The sequence below is a fragment of the Portunus trituberculatus genome, chromosome 13 (assembly GCF_017591435.1).
Source record: "Portunus trituberculatus isolate SZX2019 chromosome 13, ASM1759143v1, whole genome shotgun sequence".
NCBI lineage: Eukaryota > Metazoa > Arthropoda > Malacostraca > Decapoda > Portunidae > Portunus > Portunus trituberculatus.
In genome coordinates, this window is record NC_059267.1 from 10,075,337 (window position 1) to 10,093,192 (window position 17,856).

Sequence of the window (17,856 nt, forward strand, 5' to 3'; positions counted from 1 at the left end):
ATAACAGCGTCAGTAGCAGCTTGTCTTCCCTCGCTCTACATGCCACCAAAATGCCCTGCAATGTCGCCTAGCGTTGCTAAGAAGACCAAGAAGTCTCTTACTCTTGAAGTGAAGCTGGATATTATTCACAGACATGAGAAAGGCGAGAAAACTAATAGCATTGCTCGCCACCATCTTGACTCCATCTACTGTCTCTACTATTTTCAAGTCAGCAGACTCTAGTAAGAAGGCTGGTGAGACCGTATCTTCCTTGCAAGCTAAAAGAACCACCTGAACTCGTGACTCTACAATGGATAAAATGGAAAGCCTTGTTGAAATGTGGTACATAAATTTTGTATGTGATACAATGATGCCCTTTGTTTACATTCCACAGGTTGCCAGTTAGTGTCTTTCCCGTTTCACTCTCCCTCCCTTCATAAATTTAAGATCATCAACATTATAAAGTTACATACATACATACATTAGTGTACCTTATAATGTCTTAAATTAAACTGCCTAAATGTTTAACTTCAGTTATGTTCATTAAACCTTTCACTATGCTATGATGCACTCTCGCTTTGTTTACTCTCAATGGAAGTTCAAGTCAGGGGTTAAACTTGTTATAATCGGTTCGCTTAACGAAGGTTTTTTTTAGGAACGTAACCCCTTCGTTAAGCGGTGTATGTATTTTCTATTTTCCCTCTACATAAGTCCACTGACTTCACATTCTTTCTGATGTACTTCTGCCTCTGTTATTCAAGGTATGAGCACATGGATCATGAGTTGGGCATCGTTCTGGAGCCTGAGAACGTACCACCAGAGATCTATCCATTTCACCCGATTGATGACACTGAGAAGGGTGTCCGAGGCTCCTGTGCTGCCTACCATGAGCGCACAGACATCACAGAACAAGCCTCCTCCATGACTCTGCTGGAGGTGGACAAGATGTGAGTTTTTGTTTACTTGCATTAGTTTCTTTGGTCATTGCTTCAGGTTTTGATAGCTGAAGGCAAGTTGATGAAAGTTTAAGTTGTTGGATGAATGTTGAATGTTTGTTGTGCTGTTCCTGATGGAAAATGTTGTACTAGTTCTAACAAGGAGTTTTCAGAACTAGGGGTTGTCACCAGGTGGCAGCACAATACATGTCCCCTTCACTCACACACTGGTACGATATAATATACCTACAGTGTCATTCTATAAACAGAGAGATGCAATAAGTCGATATAATAATTCTTCTGCATAATTCTAAGTAGTAACACAGGCAAAATCAAACCCTGTTCATGAACAAATGTATATAAGTTGATTTTCTCATGAATTGGTCATCTCCACATTTCCAAAAGAGTACACCCTTGACCAGAAGTGTATTGATCCAGTTGAGAATTAACATTAAGACAACATGTCTGTATCACTTGAAAGTCCAAATCACACAGATGAACTTACTAGTATATTGAAACAACAATTCCAATTAAGAATAGGCAACTCGAGTATCCTGTGAGGGTGTTGCTGTCTAACCCAACCTGGGCTGCCCACCTGTTTAACTTAACAAATACATTGTTGGACAAATAGTTAATGCCTGCTGTAATGTCCATGTCACTATGCCATGAAGAGGAGGAAAGAAGCTTCACATATTTCTCTCTCCTCACTCTACAGAAGTCCCGTGATATGCTTGTTTTGTTCTTGACTGTTTAGTTGCATTTTGATCTTCATCTTGACTTGTGAAAGGGATGCTGAAATCTCCACAAAAATAACTTTATCCATATATCATGATGTTACTGAGTATGCTGGGCCATACTATGTATTACAGTCAAAGTTTTTTTTATCCTTTTCATTGTTCAAATTAATAGATTTTAGACTTGCAGTATGCCATATTTAAGATATTGATAGCAGTATTACAAAATAATCACAAAAATATTTCTGTTTTGACAAACTTCTTCCCAAAATTATCCATACAGGATATTTAAAAGTAGGTACAGAATGCAGACAGTATCATGATCAGTGCTCTATGCATCTGTATGTACCTGGGATGTAATACAACAATGTTTTAGCTCATGTCAGTAGGGGACATGTAGCAGCGGTGACATCTAGTGGATTAGTTCTGAAAACACCCCCATTTGGGTTCTGTTGATTAATTGAGTGATGCAATAAAGTAAAAGAAAAAAAATAGAAAAAAACATGTGACTTGTTTTTTATTCATGAGTTTTACATTTTTTATATTGTGATTTATGAGATGAAAATTATCTAATGTGCACACACACACACACACACACACACACACACACACACACACACACACACACACACACACACACACACACACACACACACACACACAGGTATGGACAGCAGCTGGTGTTGGTGGCCAGTCAGCTGCTGAGGAACAAGCGCTCTGCATCACTGCCTGCATTGACAAGTTCTATGACCTCACCATAAACCAGTACATCATTCTGGAGCGGATTGGGCGCTCGAGACGCATGGGGGAGATCACACAGGGCAAGGTGCGTGCAATGCGAACGGTTGTGGGAGGAGTAGAGATTGAGAAGGAGAGAGAGATGAGAGAGATTAAGTTTTGATGTAAGAGAGGATGAAGGGATATTATTGTAAAAGATTTGTCTGTACTGTGGCCTGTCAACTGAAGACAATACTACTAGGAATACATTGCTTAGTGAGGAAAGCAATATAGATTAAAACTGTCAAGGTAGAATTTTGATATATTGGAGGAGAAAGGGGAAGTATTGTATTGGATTTATATGTACTATAGCCTGTTAACTGAAGACAATACTGCTAGGAACACAGTGTTCAGTGAGGAAAGCAGTAAGATAGATTTAAAAGAGTTGAGGTAGAATTTTGATGTATGGGAGAAGAAAGGGGAAGTATTGTATAGAATTTATCTGTACTGTGGCCTGTTACTGAAGACAATACTGCTAAGAATACATTGCTCAGTGAGAGAAGCAGTTGGAATGGAGGAAAAGAAGACAAGTGAGAGGTTGAGTTTTGATGCATGAGAGACAGAAGATAAATGATTGTATTGAATGTATCTGTACTGTGCCGTGTTAGACTGAAGGTGAGGAATGTTTTGCCTCCTTTGCACAGGTGAGTCTGGCGTCCATGGGTGAGAATCCCAAGACAATGTTCTACCACCGCAAGCGTCTCCTCAAGCTGAACCTCATCACCAAACAGCCTCACCAGCAGAAGGGTGCCAAGGCACAGACTCACAATGGCTCCCTCCTCCACCTCACAAGGTTTCTCTCTTTATTTGTTGTGTAAATGTCTTATTTGTATCCTCTGCCTTTCTTTGATGGTTATGGATTTCTTTGTAAGTCTTGTTTTTGTGTCTCTTAGAAATCTGTATTTTGTGAAGTCTTACTTCAATCACACTTTTTTGCTGTGTCTCTCGTATGGGTATGGATTTTTTTGGTTTCTCTCTTATAAGTATGGATTTTGTACATCTGTTTTATATATATCACTTACTTCTGGTTGTGTATACAAGAAATCTGTTCGTTTTAAGGACACAGTACAATACAGCAGCATTGGCCTTTCACACATCACATCTGACTCCCTCTCTCACAGGTTCTATGTGGAGCGGTGTTCAAAGTTTATCATGATGATCCAGAGAGCAGTGGAGTTGCTGAAGAGTAGACCTGACTTCAGTGCACCCTACACCCTGGTCAAGGAGATTATGGGCATGCCAGACACCTCCTGCCGCAAGCTTTTCAAGAGTCAGGAGTTTCAAAAGTGTGTGTTCTTTGTCTCAGTATGGAATGCCTTTTGTAAATTCATTTTGGTGGATAGGATTCAAGTGTTGGTGGATCTTTGCAGAAGTATGTGCTTGTGTGCTAATATATAAGTGAGGAAATAGTGATTCTTGTGACATAGATCCTTTCTTGATCCTCTCCTGACTTTTGTAGGGAAAATATTTACTAAGCATTGCTTTAAGAATAAAACATTTCTTGTAAATGAATAAACAGATAGTATTGTTTGCCACTTGAGCAAACTGCTTTAGTAATTTTTTGGGGGGTTTGGTTCTTGAGTTTTGCTTGGATGTATTTTTTCACCATATAGCACACATATTGTTGTTGCCTTTGTCCTGTCCAGTGTGTGAGGTTCAAAATATTTGTTCTCTCTCTTATTTCATCATTCTACTTGGCATTTCTTCTTTGAAAACTGAGATTTAAATGGGGTTTCTTATTCCAAATTTTTGTTGACCTTCATCAGTGACCCATCTTACATAGGAAAAAAAAAGTTTCTGCTCTTTAATCCCTTCAGTACCATGACGCTTTTCCATATTCATTCTGCTTACTATTTAGTGATTTTATACAGCTTCAGAAACTTATGTGGGGGATTAGAATAATGAAGACTGGCCATTAATCATTTGACCTCCATAGACTCTTCCTAATGTCAATAAAATGATATAATCATACACAAATCTCAAGGTAAAAATGTGTCTCAGTACTGAAGGGATTAAACATTAAAGTAGAGAGAAGGAAACATTTTCACCTTCATGTTCAGAGAGAGAGAGAGAGAGAGAGAGAGAGAGAGAGAGAGAGAGAGAGAGAGAGAGAGAGGAATAAGAAATGGACATGAGTTTATGATAACAATACATTCGCCTTCACTGGATCAATGGGAGGTGACTCTTGGTTTGGTGTTCAGGTTTGTGAGGAATGTGAACAAGCCGTACCGGAAGGTGTACCCCGATGCCCCAGCCAGCCAGTGGAAGTGTAAGGGCAGCAACATGGAGAAGATTGTGCGCATCATGGAGCTGATCAACCCACAGATGGACCCAGTGGAAGTGTGCAAAGGTGATGAGGCAGTGGAGGAAGAGGAGGAGGAAGAAGATGATGTCTACCCTGGAATTCTTAACCAGAGCCAGGTTAGAGCATTTATTGAAGTCTGTTTTATTTATTGTTTTTTATTTATTCATTCATTCATTCATTCATTCATTCATTCATTCATTCATTTATTTATTTATTTTTCCTATTTATTTTATTTTTTTTGTGGTTCAAGGACGAGCTGCAGTAAAATTGTGTTAATTGCCACTTAAGTGTTGTCATGGAGAAATTATTAAATGTTTTTCTTTCTTTCTTTCTTTCTTTCTTTCTTTCTTTCTTTCTTTCTTTCTTTATTAGTATTATTATTATTATTATTATTATTATTATTATTATTATTTTATTTTTTTTTTTTTTAGTGGTTGAAGGTCAAGCTACAGTAAAGTTGTGCTAAATGCCACTTAAGGGTTGTCATGGAGAAATTATCAGATGTTTTTCTTGTCTTTTTATTTTATCTTTCCTTGTGTTTAATTTTCATATATGTACATGTTTCCTAACTATAAACCATTCCAATTATTGTTTTCTTTTAGTATTTTCTATAATTCTATCCATGATTTTTTTTTTTTATATATATGTACATACTTCCTAACCCATTAACCATTATCTTGATTGTAATTTTAGTTGTATTTAGTTGTACCATTTTTATTATTGTTATTATTTTTTTATATATATATGTGGTTCACTTGGGTCATCAGTTTCTTGTCTGTCCCTTCATCCCTTTCTTGGACTCTCTGATAAGAATGATGGTCAGTGATAACAGCAGTAATGATAGACCTGGCAGGTTACAGACAGAGGCTCTTCAATAACAATAAGAATAATGGCAAGTAATGAGCAGTACATACATATACCAAGGCTGTCTCCTCTAGTGACAGAGGTAGCCAAGATACTGCCCACCTTTCTCATTCACACCACTCTCTTACCCTATTGATAATTAATGGAAAAGAGAAAGTACTCCTGCCTTCTTTAATAATAATGATAACAACACAAACATATTATAGTCATTGCCATTAGTAGATAGTCTCTCCAGTATGCACCAATGAAGATAATAACACTACTAATAACAAACACAAGCAAATCGACACAGTGATATTGATAGTAGTTGATTCCTCACAAATAAAAACAACACACTATTAACAAACACACAAGCAAATCTAGCCAGTGACATTAACCTCTTCAGTACCAGGATGCATTTCCATATTATTTTTGGTTACTATTTGATGATTTTATACAGCTTCAGAAACTTACTTGGGGGATCAAAATAGTGAAGACTTTGGCCGCTAATCTTCTGACTTCCATAGACCCTTCCTGATGCCAATAAAATCGTCTAATCACAAAGAAAACTCAAGGTGAAAATACGTCCCAGTACTGAAGAGGTTAATAGAGGTTGATACCCAACAAGTAGAAAACAACAGCACTAGTAGTAACAAACACAAGCAAATCTAGACATTGACGAAAGAAAACAACCCATTAAGTAACAATAGAAAAGACAAGTAAGAAACGCAAGCAAGAACAGTGGCGTTGATAGAGGCTTCCTACAGATAAGGTGGCGTGAGGACCTCCTGCACCAGGCTTACAGGATAGTGGAGGATGCTGGGCCTGAGGGAGTGACACAGTCTGATATGGCGCAGAAGCTTGGACAGACTAAACTGGACTCGAGGACCATCTGTCGGAATCTCCAGCGCTGCAACACTGTCCACTCCCTCATGAAGGATGTGGGAAGGCAGAGAGTGTCCCGCTACGTGTCACACAAGTTCATGCAGACTGGACACCTCACGCAGGAGTTCAGGTGAAGGATTGTTGCTGTTTGTTGTTATTGTTGTTGTTGTTGTTGTTGTTGTTTATTTATACCATGTGGGCTTTTCACGGGAATTTATGGGCTAAAGGGGATACTTTTTAGGGTGCCTCCTATTTCAAAATCCACCCGCTAGGAAACCGTTGCCCTGAGTGAGGAAGCCCAACCTACACTCGGACCATGGACAGGATTTGAACCTGTGCGCTTGGAGACTCCTCGGACCCCAAAGCATGCATGGTTCCACTGTACCATGGTGGTTGTTGTTTTTTATGTAGGAAGGAAGCCAGCTAAGGGCAACAAAATATATATAAAAAAAAAGCCCACTTAAGTGCTGGATCCCTAAAAGAAAAGTAAAGAGTTTGTCAAAATTAAGGAACAAATGTCTTGATTTGTAAAGGTTCTATTTTTGTGTTTTGCTTAATTTTGTTGTTGTCTTTCTTGTTGCTGGGTTTTTTTTTTTTTTTTTTTTTTTTTTTTTGTTACATAGGATCTCAGGTGAAAGATTGTTGTTTGTTTGTTTGTTTGTTTATTTGTTATGGTTGTATATTTGTGTCTCGTCTGTTTTTTCCTTTGTTTTTGTTGTTGTTGTTGTCATCATTGTCACTTTTATTTGTTGTTATCTGGTAGGAGCGACGGTGAAGGATTTGTTATTTGACTGTTTGGATTTAATTTCTGTTCTAATTGTTGTTGTTGTTGTTGTTGTTATTGTTAGTGATCGTTATTTGATAGGAGTTACGGTGAAGGATTTATTTATTTATTTTTTTATTTATTTTTTTATTTTTTCATGGTCTCATTAATTTTTGTATTTTATCACCTACATGGTCATTATGAGGTAGGAGTTAAGGCGAAGGATTGTTGTTCCACCATTGCCACCAATACTCATCACCATCACAGCCACCATTGTTACTCTCATCACACATTTTGACGCACATTGATGGTGTGGACCTCTGAAGTGCCTGATGTAGTGACCATTGTGTTTCTCGGATATGGAAATTGTGGTTGCTTACACTTTTCACTTATTTCCATTTGTTTTTGTTTTTAATCCTCCGTAAGGTTGAGTCAAATTGCAGTGGTTGTCTTTATGTTCATTTTTTCATCCTCCATAAGGTTAAGTCAAATTGTAGTGGTTTTCTTTACCTTTTCCCTCATTGGTGCAGGAAGGAGAGGCAGAAGATGATGTCAATGATAGAGCGCGACAGGCCTAAGGATGTTGATTTCCCCTCCACGTCACAGGTGAGAGAGAAAGAGAGAAGATTATTTTATTATATATTTCTTAGCATTTATTGAGTAAGTTTACAGAGGCACAAATACATATTGTTTGATGCAAGATAACATTCAGCCAGCGTCCAGTGAATTAAAACTCTTATGAACCCAGTTTTTATACTATGTAACATGCAGTGGGAGAGAGAGAGAGAGAGAGAGAGAGAACTAGTGATAATCTTTTTTTTTCCTTCTCTCTCTTCAAATTAGTCCCATACAAGGCTTCTAAAACACCAAGATCTCTATATAAATGAATAATTTGTGTATTTATGATATGTATATACATTTTTTTATTTTATTTTTATCCATTTATGTCCATCATATATTCCACATTGAAGTATCCCAGAAAAAACATCTTGAGTAACGATATTCACACCTCCTCTTCCTCCTCCTCCTCCTCTGTGTCTTGTTCTGCCAGAGTGATGTATCCAAAACAGTGGAGTCATGTCTTCTGGAAGGAGTGGAAGTGAATCTGGAGGTGATTTCAACCAAGAAAGCCGACAAGGAGAATGAAGACTCCTCCTCCCACCCGTCCTCCTCTGCCCCCAACACCTCAACCTCCTCCAGCCAGACCAAGCAAGGGGAGAAAAAATCAGCTGCAGAAAAGGAGATGTATAGTGAAGGGTGAGTTGATTCTCCTCTATAGTAGTAGTTACGCTAGATATCTCTCTTTCTTAGTGATAGTAGTAGTTACATTAGTACTCTCTTTTTTCCCATATTTCCTGTATAAATTTCTCTGATTGTCCTTCTCAGCAATCAGGGTGTATTTTTTGTCTTATTTCTTGCCGGGTGACGCCGGAGGGAGTGATGGGTGGGGGGAGGAGCTTTATCTGTTCTATCCTTTCCTCCTACTAAGTATATAGCTTATGTAGATGTAGTATAGTAAATGAGAGACCTCGTCATAGGTCGCAAGGCCTCCTGTCACTTGTCTTTCCTATGTACTCCTCCTCTTTCTTCTCCTCCTCCTCCTCCTCCTCCTCCTCCTCCTCCTCCTCCACCTCCACCTCCACCTCCACCTCCTCCTTCTCCTTAACATTGGTTACTCTTTGTGTCTTTACCGTATAATTCTTTTAAAGAGGTACTAGTGTTTGTAACTTTTCTAGCAGTGGTAATTGAAATATAAGATAACATGAGAGAGTAATTCCTGCATAGAGTTTCTTACTGACCAAGGTAAAGGTAATGAAAAATAGCCAGTTTGATTGCTAGAACATATTCCTACAATCACATGTAGCTTTGAAACACTTAGATTTTAGTTTTGTGACCTGGGGAAAGCAAAACATACCATTCTTATTCTTTTGTTGGTGTATGTATCCTCATTTACCTTTTGTTTAGGAATTGGTACCTTGCTGTGCCTTTTTTCATTATTTTTGTTGCCCTGGGCTAGTGTTCCTCTTGTAAAAAAGAATAGGAAAGCCTTTTTTAACTGTTTTAGTTGCCCTGGGCTAGTATTCCTCTTGTAAAAAGGATAGGAGGCCTTTTTTTATTGTTTTAGTTGCTTTGGACTAGTGTTCCTCTTGTAAAAAAGAATAGGAAAGCCTTTTTTCATTGTTTTTGTGGCCCTGGGCTATTGTTCCTCTTGTAAAAAAGAATAGGAAAATGATTAAGGAAGTGCCTGTAATGATAAGGGACAACCCTATCAGGAGTATGGCTCATAATAATATGGTAAGCACAGATAATCATGTGTTTTGATCTGCTCGGGGACTGGCATCTAGTGGGCCTTTTTGTTTAATTTCTTTTGTTGCTCTTGGCCAGATTTTCTCTTTACATAAAAAAAAAAGTGTAGCATTCAGAGTTGGCAGTAATAACACAGTAAGCACAGGTAGTAATGAGTTTTGATCCACAGTGCATCCCAAGTTAGCACGAATAAGACAGTAAGCACAGGTTATAATGAGTTCTGATGCACAATACTTCCTATGTCAGTACCAATAACACAGTAAGCACAGGCAATAATGAGCAACAATGAATTCTGATCCACACTGTTCCCTGAGTCCACAGCAATAATAGTAAGCACAAATAATAATGAGTTTTGATCCACACTGTTCCCTGAGCCAGTAGCTTTGATACAGTAAGTGCAGATTGCCATTTGTCGAGTGGTTTAAAGTTACCTACATGTCACCGTGATGCCCAGGTTCTAAGTAGTTACACCAAAGATGCGCTTGGTGGTGATATGGGCCCTAGTATGGCTACCACTATCAATAAAGTTGCCTGTGTCACTAATGGGTGGAAGCTGAACAGCACTTCCCATACATAGTCCTCAAGTATACATACAGGCGGTGTAGACCATAAAAAAAAAAGATTAATGAGTTTTGCTCCACAATATATTCTCAATCAGCAATGATGATACAATAAGCACAGATAATGATGAATTCTAATTTATGCAGCATTCAATTGGCACTAATAATACAGTAGCCAGAGATAGTAATTACCCAGTTCTGCTCCACAATACTTCTCAGGTGAGCAGCAGTTCGAGTAAGCACAGGGAGTAATGAGTTCTGGTCCTCACAGCTTCCTGAGTCTGCTGAAGGAGATCAAGATAACGTACAACAACCAGAAGCGCAGTTCGCCACACGTCACCACCCGCATGATGAAGCGCGCCAACATGATCATCGAGGCGGTGCGGTCGGCCCGGGTGATTGACGATGCCTTCCGCCTGCAGAAGATGATTGTCCAGGTGAGTGGGCAGACCTTGTGGGCAGTCAGTGGTAATGTTTTGTGTGTTATGTAGGTAGTCTTCAAGGTGTTGTAAGGTGGGGTGTATGCTGTATGGCTTAATCTTTTCTTGATTATTCTCTCTCTCTCTCTCTCTCTCTCTCTCTCTCTCTCTCTCTCTCTCTCTCTCTCTCTCTCTCTCTCTCTCTCTCTCTCTCTCTCTCTCTCTCTCTCTCTCTCTCTCTCTCTCTCTCTCTCTCTCTCTCTCTCTCTCATGTAAGAAGGGCAAGCCAAGAGTAACAAAAAATCAGTATTTATAATATGTAAAGGCTAAATGAGATTCCAAGTTTTAAAGAAGATTCAAATGGTTTATCCAAAATTAATCAAGTGTATAGAGTCCTTGAAGAAACATAATATCATAGGAAGGAAAAAGTACAGATGCAAGCTGGGAGTTTCAGAGTTTAGTAGTGAAAGGAATGAAAGGTTGTGAATGCTGGTTAACTGTTGCATTAGTGAGATGGATAGAATAGGAGGTGGGGGAAGGTAGCCAGTCATGTGCAGTGAGGCCACAGCAGCAAGGAGGCATTTTCCTTATTTGTGTAGATAAGAACCTTTGCCATTTTCATAAATTTCTTAACTTTCTTTATTGGGTCAGTATTTGAGAGACTTCCTGTATTCAATTTAATGTCTCTTGAATTAACTTACATATATTTTTCACTTGATTTCATTTATTAGCAATTCAATGAAAATGAAAAGGAACTCCATTTTTTCCATGTTTTCCTTCACTTTTAGTATCATCCTCTGATCATGTAATGTAAACCGAATAAACACTGAATAATTATGCCATCTCTTTCTCGTAGGCAGAGACAAAAGAAGGTTATGCAGTCAAGATGGACAAGAAGAGCCTTGACCGCCTGCTGGACAAGCTTGGCCAAGGGTGGCTTCCTCAAGAACATCATTGTGAAGCTCAAGAGTAAGACAGCCAACGTCACAAAGCAGATGCGCTTCGTGGTCCATCCCAGCATAACATTTGGTGAGTCCTGCTGTGGAAGGGTGTGTGAGAGGCATCGGGTGTGGGGCATGTGGAGAGTGTGGCACTGTGAGCTGGGTGTGAGAACCATGAAGGAGCCATTAAAAGCAAAGTCTAAGGTATTGTGAACTGAAGAAGAGAAGAGTGTGCGTGTTGCACTGGGTGTGAGAGGTGTGTGAGTGCTGAGGTCCTGTGAAGGATGTAGAGGTCATTGGAAACACACAAATGTTGTAAGATAGTATGAAAAGTAGAATAAAATGCTGTGTAACTTGTTTTGAGAGGGAAAATAATTGTGACTTACAAATTAGTTACATTTCATGAATATTGCTCAGGATAAAGAAATTCACAAAGTGAAATGAATCTTTTCTCAGTCATGCTTTTGAAATTTTTCTAGGTATTTTTTCAGGATTTTTATTTTTAGATTCATAATTGTAAAAAATAATTGGCCACAATTGTGTATATCTGATAGTGTGTCAAACTCTAAGCAATTCACTTTCTTATCATCTTTTGGTGACAGACAACTCACACCTGGTGTCAACCATCGAGCAGCAGAAGTTGAAGTTCCTGGTGGCCGTCAATGAACCAAAGAAGGAGATGGAAGGAAGTTCCTCGGATAAGAAATCCGTAGCCAGTCGCAGGATTAAGAGCGAGGAAAAGGGTGACGAAGTATCAGCTCCTGAGCTGGAGGGCAAGGGAGCAGAGGAGGGTGAAGGAGGAGACATGAACAGGCAGACTGTGAGGGAGAGCATGCAGCAGCTGAAGCTCATGCACCACACTAACAGCAGCCAGGGGGAAGAGTCTGAGTCATCCACCTCCCTGGCCAGTTTCAGAAAGGTGAGTTATACTGAGAGGAATGTCAAAATTGGGCTTTGAAAGAGACCACTGGGAAGACAGAACACCTGGAGACTGTGTGGAAGGGCAAGAGTGAATATCAGAGTAGAGATAGTCAGTGAATGCTAAAAGTGAAGAGACTTATAACATGTCCAAACCTGCAGGGGAAATAAGTACAAGAAAATTATTGCATTATTGATGATGAGATTGTGGTGATCAAGTTGTCAAATGTTTCCTTTTATTTTGTTGACATTTGTTTGGATATACTTACTTGAGTAAGGTGATAGTAGAAAGTGTATCTGAAATATAAGTACATAACATGAAATGAAATTTAGAAATTATATTGGCCAACCCATTCATATTATTTTGAAAATCTTTTAACTGATACTTTACTAGCTTTATTTATATATTTATTTATTTTTATTCTTTTTTATTTTATTGTACCATTGATCAATCTTCTTCACTTAAAAAAAAAAAAAAGTTTGAGATATTTTCTCTACGTTTTTATCTCGTGATCCACATCTGAACTGAATCAAGAACAGTGAACACCAAGAGCAACCCAGACCTTACTGAATCACTTGTCATGTATAATTATCTTTACATTTAACTTGCTAATTAATATGATAAATGGAAAAATCCTTCATATTTAACCCTCCTTGGACACCCTCTCAGCTGGTCAACGTGAAGGGCAGCCTGGGACCAAAGTTTGTGCGTATGTGTGAGCTGCACAAGTTGCTCTTCTACCTGGTGTACGGCTATGAGGGACGGGAGGACTTGTGTCAGGAGGATGCCTGGGTTACCATCGCCACTGCCTCGCCCGAAGTCAACCTGCAGAATGAGAACATGTCAGAGTATCCCAACATTTACTGTGCCGAGCTATCCTGGAAGTAAGTGAGGGGGTGTAGAGAGAGAGAGAGAGAGAGAGAGAATGAAAATATATAAGAACAGATACCAAAAGACTTATCAACCTGCAATGAGAGTATTTGTTTATCAATTTACTTCCAGTGGTGAACTTTGTGTGGAAGAATAGGATAGATACAGAGAGAGAGAGAGAGAGAGAGCTATATTATTTTAAGAGTGATTGGTTAAAGTGGTGTTTCTCTTCTTTTTTTCTCTTTTGTGTGTTTTTATGTATTTATTTTGTATATTTTCATTTCATTTTGTTTCATAGTTACGTAATGAATTTCTTTTTATCCTCCAAGATGTTCATTCCATCTCTACAAAACACATTAGCACTTTTGATGTAGTTACATAATGAGCATTCTTTCATTTATTTTTATTCTTTTATTTATTTATTTATTTATTTATTGTTATATGATAAGCACTCCCTTATTTTCCAGGATGTTCATTCCACCTCTACAAAAGCACATGAACACGGAGACTGGCTGGGCTTTTGTGTGTGACATTCTGCTACGCCTTCCTCTGTGCATCTTTGTCCATCTCGTGAGCATCACCTCCACCTCTGAGGAACTGGAGAGCTTCCTCAACCACCCCCTCAAGAAGAACCTGCTGGTGAGGTACCTGCCGTCCCACCTCCGTCAGTCCCTCCTTCAGGGGCGCCGCTACGTCACCTACGTCATCGATCTCATCAACCGTCTCTGCTACATGGGTGAGCCTTCAGTGCTGGATGCTGTTCTGTCATCATTGGCTGTGGTTTCGATAAGTACATGTGCTTCAGCCCTAAGTTGTTTTTGTTGCATAGGAAAGACTGTTAATCTCTCATTCTCTCTTTTTCAGGCACCTTCACTCATAAGTTCTTTCATAATCATTCAGAAATATTTTAGTTATATACAAAGGTGTAGGTACTGTGCACGGAAATACTGAGCACGGAAAGTACCGTGCGCGGCAATTGCAAAAAAAGTCAGGTGGTACATAGCACGCCTTGAATAGGTACGCAACACGGCACATGCAAGGCGACAGTCAGCTGTGATGCAACATAGTTTCGCCCACACACCCCCGCTCACGGAAGTACCGAACACGGTACTGCACCTGTGTATATCTGCAAATTGTTTTTTCATTATAGAAGGGCACAGTTAACCTCTCATTCTGCCTCACCTTCTTTTTTTTTTTTTCCTCCCAAGTGGTGCCTTCATAGCCACATGTTTTATAATCACCTACAATTTTTTGTATATTTGTATTTGTGTTACAATCTCCCAAATTGTTTTATACCTTACAAAAAGACACATTTAATCTCATTCTCCTATTTTTGTGTCTATGCAAACAATTATCTACACTGATCTGAATGTTGAAGACAGTCATGGCAGTAAAAGAATTAGTTGTAACAAACAGTTCCAAAACTCTCCTTACTCTTGTGCAACACGACATACTGTGAAGTGAGTGAATCAGAATGCTTTAATTTCAAACAATAGCATATTATGATACTTGGCTGTCTTTTTGTCTTTCTGAAGTAGCTTTAATTTACTCTTACCATTTGACAATCATGTGAAATAATCAAAATATGTATAGATATTCTAAAAGTTTATTTAGTGAGGTGGGATATGCTAATGGTGTTACTAATTCTCAACACTCTTCATTTATCTATTGGTCAGCTACATGGTCCTATAACAGAAAATGAAGCCTTCTTCCTCACACTGGGAACTTAACCTCTTCAGTTGAGTTTTGAGTATGATTAGTCAATTTTATTCACATTAGTAACAGTCTATGGAGATCAGAAGATTAATGGTCGGGGTCTTCACTATTTTAATCCTCGCATAAGTTTCTGAAGCTGCAGAAAATCATCAAATAGTAAGCTGAATGAATGTTATAACACATTATGGTACTGAAAGGGTTAAAGGCTATTATTCTTTCTCAGGATTGCTTCAGTACGGCCAGCAAGTCATGAAGGAGAAGGATCAGGTGTTCATCTACGTCAACCGCCACGCCAGCCTTATCGACTCCACCACCTCCTCCCCCGGCTACCACCAGATCTCCACGGACAAGGAGTATGTGCGCAAGGAATACCACTTCACCTACCTTCAGGATATCCTTCAGTACTGGTCAGTGTCTCTTGTTCTGCTAATTGTATGGTTTATCTTTTGAGAGTTGAATATTAATGTGAAGGAAGTGAACCATTGATATAGTGACTTAGTGGTTAGATTGTAGTTAGTTAAAGCAAGGAAAGAATGCAGTGAATTGTTGATAAAGTGAAGTATTTTGAGCTAAGTAATTCTGCTAGGATTGAAAATGTTTTCTTTGTTGTAAGGTGCTTTAGTTCACTCAGGTTTTCATAAAAGGAACTGCTTGGCACATATTCAGATCAATCACTAATTTTACTCACTTTCTGCCACATTTATCAAGAATTAGTTCAGTATAAGCCATGCTTGCAGGGTTCTGAGGTATATTATTTGGCTGATTACTGTAAAGTAAGGGAAGAGTACTTTCTCTTCTTCAGAGTCAATGATCTTAGAGAGTGGTGTGAAGGAGTGTAAATGTGAAAGCTGTCTTGGCTACCCACCTTTTTGGAAGAAACAGTCTTAGTATGTATGCATGTATGTAGGTTTATGTAACTTGACACTATCAAAGTTTGCTGTAATTTGTGGCACCCCCTGCTATATTGAGGTAAGCGACACAAACAAACAATTGAGAAAACAGTGTTTGAAAGTCCCACTCCTTACTCAGCTGCATGTGCACTTACCTCACTACCTCACTGTGCTGTAATGAGGTAAAAGACCATATTTGGTACTTGCCTCAAAATATCTGCATTTCCATTGGCCGGGAGGTGATGGCTCCCTATAATGACACGCAGTGATTGGTCCCGGCACTTCTCTCAGGCGTTTGCCTCGCTATAGCACAGATATCTTACCGTGTGGTCTGGGAGTGGAAAAATTGTGAGTTTTATATTATATTCCAACTTTATGAACTTATGTTTTGGACTTTCAGGATATATCAGGTACCTCATGAAAGAGCTTGATGTGCCCTATCTGATGCATGCGACAACTCAATTTTGACCTGGATGTTGCTTACCTCACTATAGCAGGGATTGCCACATTTACTCTAGTATTTAGCATGACATTTCAGTTCTGTTTTCATCGTGATTCTTCCCAAAGGTATGACCTGTGGACCATCGCGATGCACACACCACTGGGCGGCCACAACTGCATGCAGGGCAAGAAAATCACCATTCAGATACTGGACCGCAAACCTCAGATCCTGGAAACCCTCAAGCCCCGCACCACCTGGGAGGCTCCCTTCAGGTGAGCCGCCCATCCCCCCCGTGTGTTGAGTGTCTCCTTTCTGTTTAGGAGCTGTCATGGGTGTCTTTACACACTATTTTGCTATTTCTTTCAATAGTGATTACTGTGGTCTATTTAGAACCCATTTGTCATGTTTTTTTCAGAAGAGTGTCAGTTTATCGGGGGACTTTATATCAAGGAAACACTAAACATAGGAACGCAGGTGTGGGACGTTACTGGACCACATCTATAAGTCTCAGTATTGTGAGCTCAAGGCTGCCTTTACAGACTCAGAGACAGAAACATGCACTAAAACCTTTGAAAGGTGCTGTGTCACTGCCTAATTGTCTGTAGGAAGTTTTAGATATGTGAAGGATCTGTAAAGTGTAAACCTCTATTAATCTTTTTCACAATACAGTAAAACCTCGCTTGATGAACGTCTCTAAGGACGAACAATTCGCGAGACGACTAAAAAATTTGTCAATATATTGACCCAGGGGACAACGATATTTCGGGGGACAAACGCGGTTAAACAGCTCGCCAGCAGGCCATGTCCAGGTACTGCAGATTGTGGCACATCCATCGCAGCTGTTTCCTCTCTCGCCTGGCAAGGAACACCGCCCTACTGCCCGCTCCTCTCACACTGAGCATCACCTCCGAGGATCAAAGGAACTTCCTGGCCACATACCTTTAACTTCCCTTCTTGGAAGTCCAAACTTGCTCCCACACACGTGAGGAAGTCAATCCCCAGCAGGCAAGGGTCTTCCAAGGCAGAGACGAAGACTGGCAATCTTTCCATGTTTCCCACGCCGATGTTCACTATAACAGGGCCCCTTATAGCGGCACTGACTTGTGACGCCACACAGCTGTTGTGTAGCTGTGGCACGCTGCGCACATCCAAAGTCCTCTCTCATGACTGTCTTCTCGGATCTTGTCTGTCTTCCTCCCCATCCTCCTCTCCTCCATTCCATCATGCCATCAACGTCCAGTCTCTCAAGTAAATAACCTTTTCTTTTTTATTCATTTTATTATCATTTTGATAGCATTTAGGTAAGTAAAACAATTTAGGCTTTTTATAATTATTTCGTTCATGTCATGCATACATTAAAGGTCTATTTTGAATGGGTTTTATGGACAAAAGTATGATTTTTTTTGGTCTGGAACGGATTAATGGTATTTCAATACATTCTTATGGGAAAAATTGATTCAGAGGACGAACAAATCGGGTGACGAACAGGATTTTGGAACGAATTATGGTCGTGAGCTGAGGTTTTACTGTATTGTACTGTCATCTCTTATCTACAATTTTTTAATTTTAAG

General features: G+C 39.4%; 1 protein-coding gene across 1 annotated transcript in view; it reads left to right on the forward strand.

Annotated features, from left to right (window-relative positions):
• LOC123503308 (general transcription factor 3C polypeptide 1-like) overlaps positions 1-17,856 on the forward strand; it is a 52,783-nt gene that overhangs the window by 8,476 nt on the left and 26,451 nt on the right. The window contains 17 exon segments of the mRNA XM_045252975.1: positions 741-926; positions 2,313-2,359; positions 2,362-2,474; positions 3,070-3,218; positions 3,547-3,711; positions 4,627-4,846; positions 6,341-6,588; positions 7,752-7,827; positions 8,273-8,478; positions 10,360-10,525; positions 11,364-11,429; positions 11,431-11,536; positions 12,051-12,367; positions 13,037-13,251; positions 13,705-13,973; positions 15,177-15,360; positions 16,411-16,557. Coding sequence (XP_045108910.1) covers positions 741-926; positions 2,313-2,359; positions 2,362-2,474; positions 3,070-3,218; positions 3,547-3,711; positions 4,627-4,846; positions 6,341-6,588; positions 7,752-7,827; positions 8,273-8,478; positions 10,360-10,525; positions 11,364-11,429; positions 11,431-11,536; positions 12,051-12,367; positions 13,037-13,251; positions 13,705-13,973; positions 15,177-15,360; positions 16,411-16,557 — 2,880 coding nt within the window.